This window comes from Gopherus flavomarginatus, chromosome 6 (assembly GCF_025201925.1).
Source record: "Gopherus flavomarginatus isolate rGopFla2 chromosome 6, rGopFla2.mat.asm, whole genome shotgun sequence".
NCBI classification, from domain to species: domain Eukaryota; kingdom Metazoa; phylum Chordata; order Testudines; family Testudinidae; genus Gopherus; species Gopherus flavomarginatus.
In genome coordinates, this window is record NC_066622.1 from 131201916 (window position 1) to 131223679 (window position 21764).

A 21764-nucleotide genomic window follows, 5' to 3' on the forward strand; every position below is an offset into this window, starting at 1 on the left:
CATTATCTTCCCTGGCACAGAAGTTAAACTAACTGGTCTGTAGTTTCCTGGGTTGTTTTTATTTCCCTTTTTATAGATGGGCACTATATTTGCCCCCTTCCAGTCTTCTGGAATCTCTCCCGTCTCCCATGACTTTCCAAAGATAATAGCTAGAGGCTCAGATACCTCCTCTATTAACTCCTTGAGTATTCTGGGATGCATTTCATCAGGTCCTGGTGACTTGCAGTCATCTAGCTTTTCTAAGTGATTTTTAACTTGCTCTTTTTTTATTTTATTTTCTAAACCTACCCCCTTCCCATAAGCATTCACTATGTTAGACAATCCTTCAGACTTCTCAGTGAAGACCGAAACGAAGAAGTCATTAAGCATCTCTGCCATTTCCAAGTTTCCTGTTACTGTTTCTCCCTCCTCACTGAGCAGTGGGCCTACCCTGTCCTTGGTCTTCCTCTTGCTTCTAATGTATTGATAAAAAGTCTTCTTGTTTCCCTTTATTCCCATAGCTAGTTTGAGCTCATTTTGTGCCTTTGCCGTTCTAATCTTGCCCCTGCATTCCTGTGCTATTTGCCTATATTCATCCTTTGTAATCTGACCTAGTTTCCATTTTTTATATGACTCCTTTTTATTTTGTAGGTCATGTAAGATCTCATGTATACATAAGAGAATGAGACATTATTTTGCCTCTTATTTCCTACATGTAGCCAGATCCTACATGTCCATAGTCTTTACCTGGACTGATGGAAAGGGAATCCTATAAAGAGAAGACAACTCCAAACACCACATCTGAATTACAGCCATAAAACCAACTGTTTAATTGAAGCTATTTAAAAAAACATGTGAGGCAGTATAAATGATAAAATTATAATTAGGAAGGAATAGCTAGCACTTTTCAAAAAAGCTTTAAAATAGCAACAGGACACTTTACAAAAAGATTTGTAGGGATAAAGTTTTCAAACTACAGGTATTGTATAAAGGTAACACAGGTATCTTATAAAAGAATACAGCAACAGAGACAAAATAGGTACTCAAACTCCTCTGAAACTAATAATCTTCTGGTGGTGTTGATTAAAATGTAATGTTCAGAAACTATTTTAACAATGACTAAATATTTCAGATTTTAATTTACAGCTCCCCGTTGTAGGCATCACACTATACACATCTTCCAAGCAAATTGGCAATACATTTCTATTTAACCATGAGTGGTGTCATCTTCCACAAAGTCTTTGGCCATCTCTGCTGTGATCACATCAATATGACTAACCTGATGGGGGGAAAAATAGATGTATATTAAAAGCAGTGTCTCCTAGACAGCAAAGGCCTCACTTTGAGAAAATGCCAAATGAGACCCAGTGACTGGACTATAATAGTGTCAATTCAGATGAATGGCTCTAGAACACTGGAAGATTGGGACTATGTGAACTGCAGGTTTTACTGCCTTTTGAAAAGAGAGACTGCTGACAATGGTCATAACCAGTACTCTTCAAGCCCAGACGCCAACAGCTCAAATGCATTTCTGTTGTGAACGTATTACAGACATATGACAAATGAATCCTTGATATTTTAATCATGATTCTGTCACGAGGGAAGTGGAGACTTCCAACCATGCTGCATAGTCCCAAATCAAGCAGTGGCTATGTGATGTGGACACAGATCCACTAGACACTTAGTCATCTAAGGTCACTTTCTATCACTTGTGATTCTAAACAAAGCTGAAAATTTAATTTTCCAGCCCGTTGAGCTAGCTTATTCTCACCAAAATGTTCAATACCAGCAACATAATTTTGTTAGATTTATTTAGACATATTTAAAAAAAATATTTACCTTGTTTCTGAACTTTACACCATAGAATTTATCAGCTGACTCAAGCAGTTCAGGCCTAAAAGTTGTTGTAATAAACTGGGCATGTTCAGCTAGTTCCATAATCATATCTGAAAAATAAAGACATCCTTAAGCCAGCTCTCTTTTCAATAAACAGGCCACAATTCTTACTAAGAGGCAAACAACAACAGCTGCTCTTTTCTTGGTGAACAAAAAACAAAAGTGCCCAATTTTTATTAGATTTTCCATGTAGTAACATCAATTATGTGTTATAAGAAATACCACCATTTGGTCTACCAATGAATTGACCCTTTACGATGAGTCACAGAAGTCTGATTTAGTAAGCATTCATTCCATTTCAGTCATAAGATATGCATGCTGCAAAAAGTTGGATTCAGAAACATCCATTTTCTACAAGTAATTTGCCTATTTCAGAACCAGAGTAAAACTTTTCCCCAACTGTAATCTTTTAAGCAGATCTTTTAGAAATTGTATGCTATACGTAGACATCTCCTAAAATTAACTTTGCAATGACTTTTTGAAAGATACAAAGATAACATAGCCAAAAAAATACACTTTTCTGTATTCACTGCATGCTGTCATGCACATAGAAACAGTAACATATGTCCCTTTACCATGAACAAAATTTTTTTTGAATAAACAAACATTTTTAGCCAGATTATTCTTTATTGAGGAACAAACAAAACCTTTACCTGAAACCGCCTTTCTGTGCTGAGCATCCAGAGCTTGGTCAATTTCATCAAACAGGTAAAAAGGAGCTGGATCACATTTCTGGATAGCAAAAATCAGGGCTAGGGCCACCAAGGACTTCTGTCCACCTGAAAGTTGCTGCATTTCTCTCATTTCACCCTGTTTTCCTGTAAATGACACCTAAGAACATGCGATAACAGGAGTTACCTCTACTTTTTTAGGACATCAAACATTGCTGTATGGTGTTTGAATTTAACTATTCATTATAACTTCAGTTTCTAGAGCTCATTTTTAGAAACATAATTACTGGTCTACTAAAAGAATACCACAAATATTGAAATAAAAAGGTTTTCTTTACCCTAATCCCAACTCCTGTGAACTGGTCTACAGATGGCACACTGCTCTGAGATCCAGATCCCCTCTCACTCTCAGCACTGCCTTCACCCTCATCCTGGGATTGACTGCCCTCCACATCTCCTTTCTTCATCACTAGTGTGGCTTTGCCACCAGGTACTAACTTCTGGAACACCTCACTGAAGTTTTTTGACACCTTGGAAAACAAAAAGTCAATGTCAATTCAGGTTCATCTATATGCAAATAGATACAGTCTAATCTGAAAAGCAGATTACAACAGCTATTTGTACATATTATACCAATAGATTATCCTTAAAGAACAGAGATATGCTTACATACCATAATTCATAGCATTTACTATAGAAATCCAGTAAACAAGAAAAATTGGCTTTTTAAAAATTCTCATCCTTTTTGTAAGGTTTATGGAAAGGGACAAGAGCCATAATATTATAAGACAGCAAACACCATAGGATAAACTTGCTGCTTCCCTAGGGCATGACCAAAGCCCAGTGAAGCCAATGGAAACTCATGGACTTCAAAGGGCTTTAGAGTAGGCCCAAATTAAACAGGGTATGGGAGTACTGTAGAGAGAGTTCACCTTACATTGTATGCAAAATGTGCCCTCACACCCTGGGCCAATATTAGGAGCAGCTTTTATGAGTTCCAAAAAGAATCTTACCCAGTTCCAAGGTGAATTCTGAAGGCAGAGGATTTAAACTAGGGGGGTTCTCTATAGGTGGCTCTTATACGTAGTACATAATGAGGAGTACGAGCCAAAGGAAAAAGATGTTTTAAAGTGCTTTGAGAATCTTACTGGCTCTTAACACACTCAATCACTGATCTGTTCCATCCCACAAAGTTAAAGCATAGAAAAACTAAATTTTCTTCTGACTCCATAGTCTTATCTAATGGCTTCCAGTATTACCTGTTTGAAAGTAAGTTGGATAGCTTCATATTTTCTGAGTTCAAGGACATTCATCAGCTCCATAATAGATTTGTAGCCTCTGTCCAGCTCCTCCTGTCGTTTTATCAGCTTCTCCTTCTGCTCTGAGAAGTTAACAAACTGGTCTAAAGCTTTTTTATTGACATGGCTGTATTTTTTCAGCTCTGTGTTGCACTGCTCCAGCTTACGGAATAACTGAGGAAAAATAACACAAAAAAATATGACTTTGGGTTTTATTCCAGTTTGACATTCAAAGATGTGTGGCGCTACACCCCCAGGCAAGATCATGTTATGCTTTTGCGATAAAACCAAGCACACTTGTTACCTGTTTTAAACTCAATGTCTGATATTTTTCAAAGGCCTCCTGTGGAAGTGAGCCCAATTCTCTGATTTTCTTCATGCATTCCTCCTTCTTCTTGAGAAGCATGCCCTGCCGATTTGTCATCTTTTCAAGTTCTTTTGTGTCATGGTTAATTGCATCCATGTGTTCCTTCTCCATGTTCTTCCAGCGTTCCATACTTTTTTGGAGGTCTTTAATCCCTGCTTCTGTTTTGTCAATTGAGTTATCCAGATCTGAGGTGAGAAAAAGCAAAGTGGGATATGCCTGTGTAAAATTATCAGTTATCCAGCTACTGACCTATTAAAAAAAATAAACAGAAAGCCCAAGTAAAGATGTTTAAAGTTACCTATGAGGTTAAAAAGCTAAAAAAGTTTCATGAATATTTTATATAATTGAAAATCTCACTGAAGTATACATACTTCTGAGTCAAAATGAACACACTTTGGGACTATTTCTTACATTAAAGAAACTCCAGTATACGGCTGTGCTAAACTTGTCTATTTGGCTTCACAAGGATGTGGGGGGGGGGCTTCAATTTTGAGCCTTTGGGGTTTAACAAAACCAAAATTTTGGGGGTGAAAGGTAGATTAAATCAATAAATTCTGCATGAAAGCCACTGAAATCTGTGACTGTCACAAGATTTCATGCAAAACCCTAAGACAGACCAGGTTTGCCTGAAACTGAGATCATGATCATAAACCTTAAAGAGGCACATAGTGTAAGTCAGGACCCAGGCTAAACACTTGAATCATTTAAGTGCAGTATCCTGTCTAACACTGGCTAATATGATATAGTTTAGGAGAATGCGTCAAGGCTCCATAAACAATTATGCAAGAATGTGCCCATATGGAAGGTTTCTTCCTAACTCCCAGGAGTTAGAGGTTGACTTGTCTTTAAGCCTGAGGGCTGATATCTCCCTCACAATTACTTACCAGGATTAAAATATCATACCCATTTTTATCCTTTATTGATTACTATAAAATTATTTGCTTCAGTAATATTTTGTTAAATGAGTTCCCCAGGTTAAATTATATATTGTGCAAAAATGTTCTTTTTTCAGTTTGAAATTTATTTCGATGTTATTAGTTGCCTCGTGATCTCACGTTATGCTCAATTCTTTTACCAAAATGAATACCACTGACACATTACACTCCCATATTCTTCAGAGAAATGTAAGTAAAAATCAAGCTACATAAGGAAGTTACAAGATAGCACACTGCATTGCAAAAAAACAGAAAGCCATTTACAGATGGGGAAATTTATATATAAAAGTTTTTCTCATCAGTTCAGAGGTTTTGTTCAATGATTTGCCAAATAAAGATACGATCATATCTAGAATAAAAGAACTGCTCGTCTCTGCCAGAACAGTTGAGAGACCCATAAGCGAAATGGCAGAAAACATTAAAGAAAAGCAGATGACTGCATTAAAAGACACAGCCGTGTTTAGCGTTGCAGTTGATGAGAGCATGGATATAAACGATGTTCCACGTTTGGCAGCTGTTGCAAGATACTGTGCTTCTGATGAAATCCAAGAGAAACATTGATGTCTAAAACCCCTGCATGGCACAACAAAGGGGGAAAATATAGTGGAAAGTTTTGTAAACCATTTTGAAGAATGAGGAGTTGACATCAGAAAAATATTTTGTGTGACAACAGATGGTGCTCCTGCCATGATCGGAAAACACAAGGGATTTATAAAGTTATCTGAAGATCAAATTGGCCGCCCGACAGTCAAATATCACTATATCATCCATCAAGAAAAGCTGAGTGCTAAAATTTCTAATTCAGATCTCAATAATGTGATGAATACAGTGGTGCGAATTGTGAATTTCCTTGTTGCTTGATCTGCTTTGACTCACAGTTTCAAGCACTGCTAGAAGAGATGGATAGTGCTTATAAAGACATTCCACTTCAAAGCAACATTTAGCGGATAAGTCATGGCAAGGTTTTGGTGTGCTTTGTAAACTGTTTTGATGCAATCAAGGACCTTTTGTCAGAAAAAGCCCTAAAATACCCCAAACTGGATGACAACAAATGGCTGTGTAAGCTCATGTTTCTAACTGACATCACCGCTCACCTAAACAAACTCAACCTCTGTCTCCACGGTGCAGGGCAAATGGTTCTGGATCTTTATGAAGCCTGGAAGGCATTTGTTGTAAAACTAGAAGTTTTTTCTTGGGATATTTGAACTTTAACTTTCTGCTACCTCCAACGCATAAAAGAGCTATCGACACGTTGCACTGTCAGTGTCGATGAGATTGGAATGTACATGCAAGACCTGGAATCAGAATTTTCTGACAGACTTCAAGATTTCCAGCGACTTGGCCCAATGCTTTCTTTTCTAATTAAACCTGGAAAGTTCAATGAAAGCTACTTGGATTTGTCCACATTTCAGCGGATGGGTGTTGAAGATTTCAAAATGCAGCTCATTCAGTTAAAAAAAGCTCAGAATTGTGGGCATCAAAGTTTGGAGTTCTGCCGAGTGCACTTGAAGCCACCGAGAGAGAACATGGGGCCTCTATTCTGAACTACTGCATGTTCCTGCCAGTGAAATTTAACTGTTTGCAAACGCAATTTTCTTCAATGCTTTCAGCATTTGGATCCACATACCTGTATGAACAGGTATTTTCACACATGAAATCTGAGCGAGTTAACAACTGATCACTCAGAAGCTTGTGTGCAGCTTAAAAGTATCCAAATACGTGCCAGACATTGGAAAACTCAGCAAGGATCACACTAAACTGATACGATCTGCATTTTAATTTAAATTTTAAATGAAGCTTCTTCAAGATTTTAAAAGCAGCAAAGAATCCTGTGGCACCTTATAGACTAACAGACATTCTGGAGCATGAGCTTTCGTGGGTGAATACCCACTTCCTCAGATGCATGTAGTGGAAATTTCCAGGGGCAGGTGTATATATATATGCTAGCAAGCAAGCTAGAGATAATGAGATCAGTTCAATCAGGGAGGATGAGGCCCTGTTCTAGCAGTTGAAGTGTGAAAACCAAGAGAGGAGAAACTGGTTCTGTAGTTGGCAAGCCATTCACAGTCTTTGTTCAATCCTGAGCTGATGGTGTCAAATCTGCAGATGAACTGAAGCTCAGCAGTTTCTCTTTGAAGTCTGGTCCTGAAGTTTTTTTGCTGCAGGATGGCCACCTTAAGGTCTGCTATAGTGTGGCCAGGGAGGTTGAAGTGCTCTCCTACAGGTTTTTGTATATTGCTATTCCTAATGTCTGATTTGTGTCCATTTATCCTTTTCCGTAGAGACTGTCCAGTTTGGCCGATGTACATAGCAGAGGGGCATTGCTGGCATATGATGGCGTATATTACATTGGTGGATGTGCAGGTGAATGAACTGGTGATGGTGTGGCTGATCTGGTTAGGTCCTGTGATGGTGTCGCTGGTGTAGATATGTGGGCAGAGTTGGCATCGAGGTTTGTTGCATGGATTGGTTCCTGAGCTAGAGTTATTATGGTGCGGTGTGCAGTTACTGGTGAGAATATGTTTTAGGTTGGCAGGTTGTCTGTGGGCGAGGACTGGCCTGCCACCCAAGGCCTGTGAAAGTGTGGGATCATTGTCCAGGATGGGTTGTAGATCCTTGATGATGCGTTGGAGGGGTTTTAGCTGGGGGTTGTATGTGACGGCCAGTGGAGTCCTGTTGGTTTCTTTCTTGGGTTTGTCTTTCAGTAGGAGGCTTCTGGGTACACGTCTGGCTCTGTTGATCTGTTTCCTTATTTCCTCGTGCGGGTATTGTAGTTTTGAGAATGCTTGGTGGAGATTTTGTAGGTGTTGGTCTCTGTCTGAGGGGTTAGAGCAGGTGCGGTTGTACCTCAGTGCTTGGCTGTAGACAATGGATCGTGTGATGTGTCCGGGATGGAAGCTGGAGGCATGAAGGTAGGCATAGCGGTTGGTAGGTTTTCGATATAGGGTGGTGTTAATGTGACCATCACTTATTTGCACCGTGGTGTCTAGAAAGTGGACCTCCCGTGTAGATTGGTCCAGGCTGAGGTTGATGGTGCGGTGGAAGCTGTTGAAATCGTGATGGAATTTTTCCAGAGTCTCCTTCCCATGGGTCCAGATGATGAAGATGTCATCAATGTAGCGTAGGTAGAGAAGGGGTGTGAGTGGACGAGAGCTGAGGAAGCGTTGTTCCAGGTCAGCCATAAAGATATTGGCATATTGTGGGGCCATGCGGGTGCCCATAGCAGTGCCACTGATCTGGAGATATATATTGTCATCAAATTTGAAATAGTTGTGTGTAAGTATAAAGGCACAGAGCTCAGCAGCCAGTTGTGCTGTGGTATCATCAGGGATAGTGTTCCTGACAGCTTGTATTCCATCTGTGTGTGGGATGTTTGTGTAGAGAGTCTCTACATCCATGGTGGCTAGGATGGTATTTTCTGGGAGGTGACCAATGCATTGTAGTTTCCTCAGGAAATCAGTGGTGTCACGGAGATAGCTGGGAGTGCTGGTGGCATAGGGTCTGAGCAGAGAGTCCATATATCCAGACAGTCCTTCAGTGAGAGTGCCAATGTCCGAGATGATGGGGCATCCAGGATTTCCGGGTTTGTGGATCTTGGGTAGTAGATAGAATAACCCTGGTCGGGGCTCTAGGGGTATGTTGATTTCTTCTGGTGTTAGTGTAGGGAGTGTCTTGAGTAGATGCTGTAGTTTCTTAGTGTATTCCTCAGTGGGATCTGAGGGAAGTGGCCTGTAGAATTTGGTATTGGAGAGTTTTCTGGCGGCCTCCTTTTGGTAGTCAGACCTGTTCATGATAACAATGGCACCTCCTTCATCAGCCTCTTTGATGATAATGTCAGGGTGGTTTCTGAGGCTGTGGATGGCATTGCGTTCTGCACGACTTAGGTTGTGAGGCAAGCGATGTTGTTGTTCCACGATTTCTGCCTGTGCACGCCGGCGGAAGCATTCAATCTATAGGTCCAGACTGTCATTTCGACCCTCCGGAGGAGTCCATGTGGAGTTCTTCTTCTTGTGCTGTTGGTGGGAGGGCACCTGTGCATCAGTGCACTGTTCAGTGTTGTCCTGGAAGTATTCTTTGAGTCGGAGATGGCGAAAGTAGGCTTCCAGATCGCCACAGAACTGTATCATGTTGGTGGGGGTGGCAGGGCAGAAAGAGAGTCCCCGAGATAGGACAGACTTTTCTTCTGGGCTGAGTGTGTAGCTGGATAGATTGACGATATTGCTAGGTGGGTTAGGGGTACCACGGTTGTGGCCCCATGTGGTAGGTAGGAGTTTAGACAGCTTACAGTCCTTTTTCCTTTGTAGAGAGGTGAAGTGAGTAATGTAGATCTTAAAGATCTTAAAGATTTTAAAAACCTTATTTACTTTACATACAATAATAGTTTAGTTATATATTATAGAATTAGAGAGAGAGACCTTCTAAAAACATTAAAATGTATGACTGGCACGCAAAGCCTGCAATTACAGTGAAAAAATGAAGACTTGGCATACCATTTCTGAAAATTTGCCGATCCCTGAACTACAAGGTCTGGTGATAATGTCACCTGATGAAAAATATCCCCTGGACACTGCTGGTACTTTTCCACTATAGAGGGATGAGGATCAAACAAAGGATTCCTCCTTATGTAAATCTTTTTTAAGGGCTGGGGAGGGGGTTGATCTGGACTCTCCTCCACTGCCTACCCAAGAAGACAGACTGCTGAAAGTACCTGAGGGGAAGACAGGGATCAGTCCAGACTGAGACAGAGGTCCAGTCTGTAAGAAAAGATAACTGGAACTCTAAGCTACAGAAACTCTACATCCTGCATAATTCAACATTTAGGGTGAGAAATTGCATTTTGTAACCTGTTGTTTCTTTAGTGAATCAAGCGTAGTTCGCATATTTTGTTTTATTTGCTTAGTAATCTGCTTTGTTCTGTTTGCTATCCCTTATATTCACTTAAAATCTGCCTTTTATAGTTAATAAATTTGTTTTATTATTAAACCCGGTTTGTGTGATTTCTATCGGGGGGGGCTGCGGCGACGGGGGGAAGCTGTGCATCTCTCTCTTCTCATTACTCATGGACTTTAAGTCAGAAGGGACCATTATGATCATCTAGTCTGACCTCTTGCACAACACAGGCCACAGAATCTCATCCACTCACTCTTGTAACAAAGCCCTAACCTATGTCTGAGTTGAGGGAGAGGGCGAATTTTTATGAGCTTCCGCTGTGCAGATTTTTCTATACAACACAAGACAATATTATTTTGGATTTATTCCTCAAAAGGGATGTGAACGTGAGTGCTGGGTGAATCCTTTCACACAGAGCTGACTTCAGTCGGTGTCTGCAGCTGGGTGTGGCCCTACCTATGCGCGTGCGTGCATTGCAAGAGGCTGGAGAGAGGGAATCCAGGCTAGTGAAGTAGAAGGGGCATCTCAAAAGGGGGGGTCCAACCTGTCACAACCACATTTATGAGTCTTTTAAAGAATCTTCATTCCAAGAATCAGTATTACCAACCATCTGATCGTGCCAAGGTATCCTTCACTCGTTTGTTGATGGCCTCAAGTTCTGATGTTGTGGCAGTAAGAACAGTGCCGCCTTCTGTCTCTCGTAGCTCATTCAACTCCTATGGGACAAAAAAAATAAACAATAAGAATAGCCATAGCAGGGAATTAAAGTGTAAACCCACACTGCAGATGACATGAGTTATTTTCTACTACCCTGGTCCTATGACTGACTATAGCCATTAAAATTCTTTTCACAGAGGAATGGATTTTGTTTTAAATAAAATCTAAACCTCAAAAAAATCCACAGCCACTGCTGTACAGTTCTGTTACGTGAACTTATGATTATTATATACACTGTACTTCTGCAAGCTTGGATACACTGTCAGTCACACCTCAAATACATTCTTAAATAATTCTGCTTCAATCCTAAAAAAAACCCATAGCTCAGTTTGCATGTTGGAGAAACAAAATAGAAAAGCTATACATAAATATAAAATTATCAGTAGTCTATCCGGCGCATATTTAAGAGAAGAAGAATAGTCTGCCAAATCTCTGAAGGTGCAAAACAAGAATATTTTGTAAAATGGATCTAAGAAAATCAATAATCTTACTTGTTCCACTTGGTCTAAGCGTTTTCTGAGATTCTCATTGAGGTATGTCTCTACTCTTGTGATGATGCCTTCCAGTTTAATCCTCTCATTCAAAAGCTGTCTGTTTTCCTGTAAGAAAGTAGGAGAGAATATTAATTTAAACAAACAAAGGCTCTCAGTGAAGGCTCTTATACTTTGAGGAAAGAAAAGTTTGTAGAATCCAATAAAATGAAAATATTACACAATTCCTTACATGCGTGGAATTATTTTAATATGAATGTGAGAACGTTTTTAATATTTAATATTTGTACAGCTGTCTAGAATCAAAACAGAGCAAACACAACCCAACTTTTTCACTATTAAACATGGAAGGCTATTTGAAACTTTTGCCTTGTCCAACTCTTTACCAAGACCAAAACAGCTCCAAAATTTTATGTCCTTAAATCTTAATGTTCCCCCAGCTGACCCAGATGAAACAAAAACTGAGTTGGTTTATTTATTTCATAGAACAGATCTGTCTCCCCATACTCTACAGGGTTTACTGAAGGAGATGCTGCCTGTTACAAAACCAAAGCACAGGAACAAGTCAATTTTAACATGACTACTGCATAAAAAAGATCTTATTTAAAAGCAAAATACACCTCAGTTAAAGAAAAAGTCTAGATAGTATCTGAAAAAAGCATAATTTATAACATACAAATATATAGCACGGACAGCAATTAAACAAAACACCTCCCTCATACTGCGCAAAGATCACAGAACTTCATAGCTGTGGTTATCAATGACATCTCACTTTTCCTACATAAGAAGAAAAGATTTCAATTAATAGAATGTCTTCTCCGTAAGAAATTCTCCACGTTTAGAGTCATGACATCTTTCCTCTTAGTTCTTACTTGTTGCAGTTGTCGAATCTCATCATTAAGTGCATCCACTCGTTTCTGATCATCTAGGCTGAGCTGAGACAGCAAATCTGTTCCCAATTCCGCTTTTAACGATTCTCGTGTTGATTCCATGGCATGTAAGCTTGCCTCCAAGCTTTGCAAGCTGCGTTGCTAAAGAACAGATTAATTGTATTAAATTGGATCATCATTCAAATGAAACTGCAGGCTTCTCTAAACTTGTCTTTTTCTACTTGTATTAAGTAAATCCAGTGTGGTAGTTTTACAGACAACATGAACAGTCCAGGAAGACCAGTCCAACTTGTAGCCTGTCAGAAATGGCAGACTACCAACTCTTTTTCTAGGACACATCTATCAGCATGCATGCTATAGTCTCCAATGGGAAACAATTTTGATTTTGTAAAAGAGAGCTTATAGAAAGGAGAAAACTTCATTTTTAATTGAAAATCAGCCCCTTTGATTGCTGCTCCTGAGCCCTGCACGATACTTTCCAACATATGGTCATCTAGTGCATTGTGTGCGCCAATTTTTTATTTGTCTACTCAGACTATAAATTCTTTGGGACAGGAAGTATGTCTGCTCAAACAATGATACGATAACAATTAACTAAGAAGTCACTAACAAATTCTTACATATACTATATACCTTTGGCATAAAGGTTTTTTCAGACTGCTGCCTCTTCTCTTTCAGCATTTTCATCTCTGACAAGATGCTGTCTCGGGAAGCTTTGAATTTTCTCTGTTGGGTCTCAATCTGCTGCATTTGATTCATGAGTTGGTCAATTTCATTATTAATCCATACAGTGGGCTAAGGAAAATTCCAAGTTTTAAATATAAGAGGTACTTTAAACCCACACTGTTATTGCAGTTTCTCATTTTTGCTCACTCCCCATATCACAACTTTCACAGATATAGAACCAGTCACATTCAGCTGCTCTCTGAGGTCAACACAAAGCCTTCAATTGACCAGAGGAGATTAAATAGAGCAATTGAAAATCTTATGGTGCTTTACCTCATTTCCTCTCAGAAGTCAAATATGTTGCCTCAACAGCACCCCCAAGACAGACATATCAGTAGCAGTTTTATAGCACTGTAATCAATAGGCTCTAGAAACAAATGCAAAGAAAAGTTAGTGAGCCTGAACTATTAAGTGCTATTAGGATTAGGACCAAACATTGAGAGGGGACAGATTATCCAACATCTGCCTGTTGTGAGGGTTTCTTGCAACTTCCTCTGAAGCATCTGGTGCTTGTCACTGGTCACAGACTGGACTATACGGACCACAGGCTGATCCAGTATAGCAAGTCCCATCTTCCGCTGCCTTAGATCACAAGGATGAAAACTTGAGCCTACTGAAGTCAATGGGAGCTTTATCAGTTTTAATGGGACTAAGATTTCACAGACATTTCCACATTACAAATGCTATCATGTGTCAGTCAGAGAGAGAGAGAGAGGCGCCCAAAACAAAAAGACGTAACTAGTCTTTCTGGTCAGGAATTAGGAATACAATAGAGAATTTTACAGGCCAGTATTAATTCCCCTCTTAAAAATATTTTCTATAAACCATAGCATGCTAGCAGGGCTGGCTCTAGCCATTTCGCCGCCCCAAGCACGGCGGCACGCCGGGGGGGGAGGAGAGTGGCACTCTGCCGCTCGCTGGTCTCGAGGCTCTGGTGGACCTCCTGCAGGCGTGCCTGCAGCTGCTCCACCAAAGCTGCAGGACCAGCGGACCCTCCGCAGGCACGCCTGCGGGAGGTCCACCGGAGCCGCCTGCCACCCTCCACGCAACCGGCAGAGCACCCTCTGCGGCATGCCGCCCCAAGCACACGCTTGGCGCGCTGGGGCCTGGAGCCGGCCCTGCGTGCTAGTCTGGAATCTGATGCTGAAGGCAGGTGTGGGCAGACTGGGAGTCTACACATAATTAAAACAGGGAAACACTGAGCATTAGAAGGTTAATCTTGCTAAAGCTTTTGATTCTATTCCAAATCTTTATTTATGGCTTTTTCCATGATACTAAAAGTTTTTTACAACTTCTTCAGTGTTGCCAGAGGTGCTACTGATATACAAATGTTATTTACACATGAAAAAATTAAGTCACAATTTTTCACTCTGGCCTTAAAAGTCTAATTCCTTCTGAAATCTCCTTCAATATTTACAATAGCATCCACGTTGTTAGTCATGTAATCTGCATCACAGTTCGACATATATTGATACATCTTGATAACTCTCTATTCTGCATATCAGTCAACAGTTTGAGAAAGCTATAATTTACATGCTTATAAAGAAATAGCTGTTCTGTCATGACTAAAGAGATTTACAAAAAGCTAATGAAATACAGAGATTTAGAAAACTAACTTCAACTTCTCCCCTTCTCCCATATCATATTCTTCTGTATTTTAAAACATTACTGATAGCCACCTACATATTAGTTTTCTTTGTATTATTTTAGACATGTACTACACATACCATGTTAACAACTGACCTATTTCTATATTTACCTTATTGGTGAATATATACCTTGGCTAAATAATTACTAAAATCAGAAAAGACAGCTATCTCAAGAGTTTCCAGAGGTTATTTAGAAGAATGCAATAGACACTGAAGGAGAGAAATAATTAAGGGTAGCACAACAGGGCAGAAACAGAAGAAATTTGATGAGATTAAGAGAAGACAAATTCAGGCTGTCAGAAAAAGCTTCCAGACCATGACATCTAGCAGACAATAAAACAGTGGGATGTGGTAGAATCCCTGTCACTTAGGGCATTTAGAATTAGACTACACAAACACTAAAAACAACAGTACGGAACAACCTTATAGTGACTATGGGATACATCACAAGAGTTAACAGGCCTTTCCCACCTCTCATATCTATGAGCCAAACATAGGACTGCTTTTCCTTCACAATACTTTCCTATAGCAATATCCTTTACAATATTATAATGTTGCTATAAGAAGCAGAATTATGAAAAACTACACTCCAAGCACTGTAAATAAGGAGGATTCTCAAAACTAGACAAAAATATTTTATTAGGACTACAATATTATGCACATAGCTTATGGTTTCAAGATGTTTTCTGAACATCTCTACTAGATTATAACAATTTTTTTAAAAAAATCAACTTTACTCATTTTCCCCCCTTTTAAATCTCAGGATGTTAGAGCCATAGTAATATTTTCTGAAGGGACATCATGCAGCTGACTTTAGGATCAAGTCGCTAGCACCTAATAAGCAAACCTTGGTGAAATTTTTTATTGTATAAAATCATGTTTTAAGACCTAGAGATACTGGTCTCTTTATATTAAGAGTACAGGTATAGTTTATAGAAAATTAAAATTGATAATAGAGGACAAAAGCATGTCACAGACATGAGCGGTATGTGTTAAAGCTGGTTATATCAGTGAAGGTGTTATAAGTAACCTATTGACCTGCTGGCATCTATATCACTTAATCATTTACGAAAACATCTCCTGATCACTGACTAATGTCAAACACTATTTACAGATGTACAATCAATCAAGTGTAATTGAGAGACATATTACATTAGAAATTAAATTCTCCAACAATATAAATCTGGCATAAAATATATTAACAGATTTGATTATGTGGGCTCTGTTGCATTTTTAATATAGTAATTTTCCTGGGTTTTTTTAAAATGTTGACTATACTCTCATTAGAGCCTCTATAGCAGTATATAGAAGAAAGCCTGCATAGGCAGGAATTACAACTAATACCATAGAAAATAGCCATTATGTAAAAATAAAGTCTTAAAACAATTGTTCATTTTGTAATGAAGGTGGGAGAAAAGAACAAACTCATTAGGCCTTATTACCATGCAACTTTTCCCACACAACATGCACAAATACATCAAAAAGGATATTTTCAATGTTTCTGCGCAAGTTTTCATTGAGTTTTGCTTCAAGTTCACCAAGTTCTTCTTCTGCCTTTCTAACATCTTTTTGCAGTTCAAGCCGAGACTTTCTTGTGTCATAATAACCTCCAGTGAGAGCACCACGATGGCTGACTTGATCACCTATGAACAGAATTAAAATGGTACTTCTGTACTGCACACCCATAGGACACGTTGTTCAAAGCAGTTCCTAGGAGCTGATGATTATTCTGCTAATATGTACTTTAAGTACTGTAAATTTCCTAGAGAGATTCTATACAATTCTGAGGAGTCACGCATGCATGTAATGTTTGCAATTAATTTACAAAATGTCACTTTCAAATGTTAACAAGGCAAAAAAAAAAATCACATTTATTTTTATAAAGCTTTTAAAAAGTGTATTTAATGCCTCAAGACCAGCAGGCTCCTAGCACAAGGAACTGCCTTCAATTTCTTTTATTAACTTTTGAAAGCATGTAATCCACATGAAAGTAAATTTATATCAACAATGGGGACATTCAAATGCCATATCACTACCACTTTTTCAACATCCATCATGTTAGAGCAGTTTCCTCAATAGTGGCCAAACGGCCAGACGCAATCAAGGCAAACGGGGCTAACCTTAAACAACTGGTGTGCGCTCTATTAAAACACTCCACCCAAAAAGGGGCAAGATCCAACCTTCTCTTAACATTTCTGTTACGCTGCATCCTTTTTACTAAATCTTCTGTAATTGCTGTCCCGACTGATCAAAGCCTTAGTCCTCTTTAGGCCTTACAGATCTTATGGTTAACTGTTTTTCCCAAGAAATGTTACTTGTCACTAACTGGCGTTCTTAAAGAACTGCCTCTGCAGATGCACATGGGATGAATACACCAACAATGCTGCTGGACCCAGAATCTTCTATAATGCAATGACTGTGAGTAATGCAAGTAACATGTGTGGATTCTAACATTTGGACTCAAGGATATAAAATGGACTGTGGCCTCAACTGCCCTTACACATCAAAAAATTCATTAAAGCACTCTGGAAAAATATAGGAAAGTGGCAGAGTAGATCTGCAGAAAACAACACTACAAGAACCAGTTATTGTAAATAATAATTTTCTCTCAGAGTGGGGATCTGAGGAACTTCTCAAAGGAGAGAGAAACTAGCAGCCTAGCCCATGAGGAGCCACTAAACAGAAGATTCCTCTCCAAAAAACAGGGAGATATCAAGTCAAGACAAACATGTGACTAGTATACCAAAGTAGCGAACCTGCACTTCTTAGTAATTAAGCTGTACATAAGCATGCCATAGAAGTTGTTTTAAACCTAGTGGAATAAGCTTCTCAATTCCTCAGGGACATCACTACCTGATAAAATCAGATACAAGTCTAATCCATTTTGCAAGTCTCTGGGATGATTCCTACTGATGTGTCACTGAAGTCACAAAAAAAATCTAGAGGACTTAAAAAATATTTTGGACTATGACAACAGCGATATTAACATTTAGTTTGTTTTATCTAGCTTACCCAGGTAAATTACCAAAATATCAGGTTTTGCAAAGAACACTAGGAAAGTAATTAGTTTCAATGAACCTCGGTCCACCAAAGACCCTGTTTTTCCATTAAATTGATAATATAATCGCAATACATACCTTCCAAAGTAATACAATCCATAGTGAAAGCTCTGGCCAACTGGGTAGACACCTCCATGCTACGACAAATAAGAGTCTTTCCAAAAACATGTTTGAAGGCTTTGTCAAATCTGGGATTGTATCTCAGCTTACTGATCATAGGAATAGCGTCCTAAAAATGTAGCATCCACATCAGTAAAGCAGTACATACCAACAATAAGTAGCACGAATATGTCACACTTGGCCTGAAGCATCCACTGGGTGCACTGTGCAATTGCCAGTGAAAAATAAATTTAAGGAGAACCCTTGGCAACCCAACAAAAAGAACAAACCCTCAAATTTGCAATAAGAATTTCTGTAATCTTGAATTAAAAAAACAACACACAATAGGTCATTCCAATGTACTGAAAATTAATGAAGCAAGTCCGTTCAGAACTGTGCATGCCATCATAATTTACAGAAATGCCTGTGATTGTGAACACAAATTACTGTCTCTGTGTATGACCATGTGTTCTTTAAACTGCTGCACAATCAATTAAGGGGTCAGCTTATTACAATTTCTCAGACACATCAAAAAATACTGCACATGCAAGTTAGGCATAAATAGTTATGAAAATCTGAAGGGACCAATTTAAGGTTTGATCTCACTCTCACTGGAGCAATGACAGGTCTGCCAGTAATTTCAACAGGAACAGGATCAGGTGCTAAGTAGCAACTGAGTGAGTTTAAATGATTTTTGTTACTGTATCTGTCAATTAACTTCTTCTGTATAAGGAATAAGATATTGTGGGTGCCACCAGAAACATACATCCATAATGTATTTCCAAAGTGAATGTATGTGAAGAATCAGGTTGTTCCTATGATTCATGTTTCATTGTTTATGCAAAATTAAATAGAATGTGTAAAAAGTCTAGCTGACCTACTTTACTGTAGGAAATGAGTATATTTTTTAAACTAGCCTACAATTTCGAATTCAAATAGATATTTACTGTAAGTATATTATATATTTACTAATGAAAATATAATGGTATTAACAAAATTTTCATAGTGGCAATGGAGCACAACTTGTTTCAAATAATAAATTTGGCTGTCTTATGCTATGTCACATTATCCTCTTGCCCAGGTCTTGTAAAAAGGCTGCCTTCCAACTTGAGGAAAGTACATTTGACAGCTCTTATAACAATTACCATTTCTATTAAGATAACAATGAAATTCTTCCTTTCATTCTCAACTCTGTATCTTTTTAAATGCATGAAGTTTAACAGTACTTTTTTGAATCTACCAGGTGTTAAAGATTCCTGAAGAAGTGCAATACTGAAAAAAAATATTTAGTTGAGCATGGCCAACCTGAAGAAAATAGCATTATAAAGTAGTAGCAGCAAGAGTACATAGCATCTAAGTGACATAAACATGTAACTTATAAGTAATCTACTGGAAGAAAAAACAGATATCAGTATCAACACAGTGACTCACATTGGTTTCAGGGTAAGCAGTATCTCTAACATCCAGCTTGTTGAGAGGCAGAAAAGTTACTTCCCCAGGAAGGTTCATTTTATTAAACTCCATTAAGATCTTTGTACTGACCTCATCAGAATCCACAATATGATAAAATAACCTAATTTAAACAGACCAAAGAAAAAACACCAAGATTTTATTATGCCAAAATAATTGACATTTTCTACCCCAAACTCAAATGTCCAGGAACCACTAAACAAAACCAAACCATGTTTTATTCTCTCTACAGTTTTTGGAATTACCACACCTTAGAAAATACAAGTGGAAAAAATAATGGTCACAAATTTTTAGACTAGGAAGATAATTTACACCGTCCTAAAATCTGCTGAAACACCATTTAAGTAGTTGGGACCCGGGGGGGGGAGAGGAGGGGGCGCCGTGTTTGTTTTTTTTTTTTTTTATAATTAGACCTCTTATTCAGTTTCATCCAGATGAGGCCACCCAAGAATTTACTAGCATTGGTCACAGGGAAAGCCCAATAAATGTTGGTCTTTTTCTCATCAGCTGTGCATACCTGTCACATACCCCTGCAATAGCAAGCCTATTCAGTCTGCTTTTCTTCTTTGTGTACTTTCTGGGAGCATCTCTCAAACTCCTACTCTAAAGACTACACCGGCTTCCAATTACTTCAAACGATAGCCCAACAGTTTGGGGCCTGTGTATCCTACAGACTGCCATTTCTGTAGTACCCTGACATATGCAGGCTATTTGGGCAAATACCCTCTAGATATTTACATAATGGACCATGGGAAGGACTCCTGAAGAGCTCTTGAGTCTGGAATTTGCTCTCCTTCCGACAGTTTTGCTCAGTACGACCCAAGCCTACTGATCTTTTGAACACACAGCAGGGATTTTCCTAAGGGGACAGGTTGAGAGAAGGAAGGGTTTAATTTGGGTAGTGAGTTTTAGTCAGGTGGCATCTGAGGAAGTGGGTATTCATCCACGAAAGCTCATGCTCCAAAACGTCTGTTAGTCTATAAGGTGCCACAGGATTCTTTGCTGCTTTTAGTCAGGTAAAGAGCTCTTTTCAGTGTCTTTTTGATACGGTGTGAATTTTGATTATTGTACATACATGCAACTAAAGTAGACAACAGGCCCAATGTATACATCAAAAGAACAAACCCTCCTATGGCAAGCTTGTGCTAGTAACTGGCTTTCAACATGCATGAAGTCAAACATGTCCCTCTTACCCTTTCAAACTCAAGAATTCAATACAGTATAATTTACCTGTTCCCTGCAGTAACTTCAACACAAGTATAGAAAGCAGGCTCACACTCAAAATTATTCATCACAATTCCATGGTAACCATTTAGAACATGCTGGTTTATGCCTTTCCGGCGAAAGTGCTCCAAGACTTTGTTTATGCTGTCTATACCATTTAGAATGGCCTGTTATAAAACAAAAATATAATGAATAACTTGTATTATTAGACTTCAAGGATCACGAAACCTAGAAATAATGCTAATCTAGAGTTTTTAGTCCTTTGTCTTGCCAGTTTAAAATATAAAATGATAAAATATTTATAAGCTTATTGCTTGGATTTCAAGTTTGTTAGTGATTTCTAATTGAGATCATGGGTCATTCACCATCTGCCTCTCAGCTGCTCAGTGTCAGCCACAAGGCCTTATGAAGGCCACAGTCCCTGACCAATTCTTGTTAAGACTGCAGACAACACATGGCTACCCATGTGGATGGTGCACGTGAGCTGTCACCGACTACTCTAAGGCCACCACAAGTTCCCTCCCAGCCACTGACAGCAAGTTCCTGCTTTGGATACAGGAACCAATAGGCATGGTAATTTGAAAGTCTGAGAGCCACCAGTTTTCAATGCTTTGATAAACTCAAACTGAATTTCAACAAAAAATTTCTCATTCCAAAAACTGGCTTTAGGCTGAGAATAAATAGGAGGTATTTCAGCCCAAAAGAATTCTTTCAGAGAGCTGTAAGTATTTGAAAAATAAGGCTTATGAAAAAGTTCTGATATTATGATCTGCAGCTGTAGACTGTTTTTTCCCCTTAAAGATGTGGCAATTATCTTTAAAAGATATGAAACCTATCCTCATGTCATATAATCAATTAGTAACTTTAACAAATGCACAGTATCTCACTTTTCCTGTAGCCGCTCTAAGTAGTTGCTGTTTCTTCTCCAAATCCTCTCGTTTTGCAGCAAGAGCTTGTTGTTCAGCATTCTCCTCTCTCCACAGATAACTACAAAACGAGACAAAAGCCAGGTTAACATTATTAAGCACTTTGATTATCAGAAAATTCTTAGCAAGTAAAACTTAGTTAACTTCCTTCTAGAGTAGTAATTTTTTAAAATTGAAATGTAGAGGTTTAAACCTCCAAACACATGACCATATTTAAAAATACTTAAGTAGTTATGCCAAGTTAATGACTACACAGCTGGCATCCTTTACCTTTTACACATAATTAAAACAAATTTTAAATAAAATTTACTAACTTTCTTTCACTCTGTAGTTCATCTTTTTTGTTTTTCACCTCGTAATACTTTCTGTCCAGTTCTTCGACACGAGCTTTAACCTCATTAAGATCTTGGTCCAATTTCTAATGCACATAAAAAAAAAAAAAAAAAAAATCTTTCAACGATAAGACTCTAGCTTTAA

The 21764-nt window shown here is 38.7% G+C and overlaps 1 protein-coding gene across 1 annotated transcript in view; it reads right to left on the reverse strand.

The window, feature by feature from the left end:
* Window positions 1-781: 781 nt before the first annotated feature.
* The window catches only part of SMC3 (structural maintenance of chromosomes 3), a 51920-nt gene continuing 30937 nt past the window's right edge, over window positions 782-21764 (reverse strand). The window contains exons 14-29 of the mRNA XM_050957993.1: window positions 21602-21705; window positions 21249-21348; window positions 20368-20528; window positions 19099-19240; window positions 17647-17797; window positions 16000-16152; window positions 12768-12919; window positions 12117-12275; window positions 11245-11352; window positions 10644-10752; window positions 4149-4396; window positions 3806-4018; window positions 2885-3076; window positions 2529-2706; window positions 1819-1925; window positions 782-1258 (exon numbers count right to left, since the gene is read on the reverse strand). Of these exons, the coding sequence (XP_050813950.1) occupies window positions 1187-1258; window positions 1819-1925; window positions 2529-2706; window positions 2885-3076; window positions 3806-4018; window positions 4149-4396; window positions 10644-10752; window positions 11245-11352; window positions 12117-12275; window positions 12768-12919; window positions 16000-16152; window positions 17647-17797; window positions 19099-19240; window positions 20368-20528; window positions 21249-21348; window positions 21602-21705 (2349 nt within the window). The 3' untranslated portion in view covers window positions 782-1186. The remainder of the gene's footprint in view (window positions 1259-1818; window positions 1926-2528; window positions 2707-2884; window positions 3077-3805; window positions 4019-4148; window positions 4397-10643; window positions 10753-11244; window positions 11353-12116; window positions 12276-12767; window positions 12920-15999; window positions 16153-17646; window positions 17798-19098; window positions 19241-20367; window positions 20529-21248; window positions 21349-21601; window positions 21706-21764) is intronic.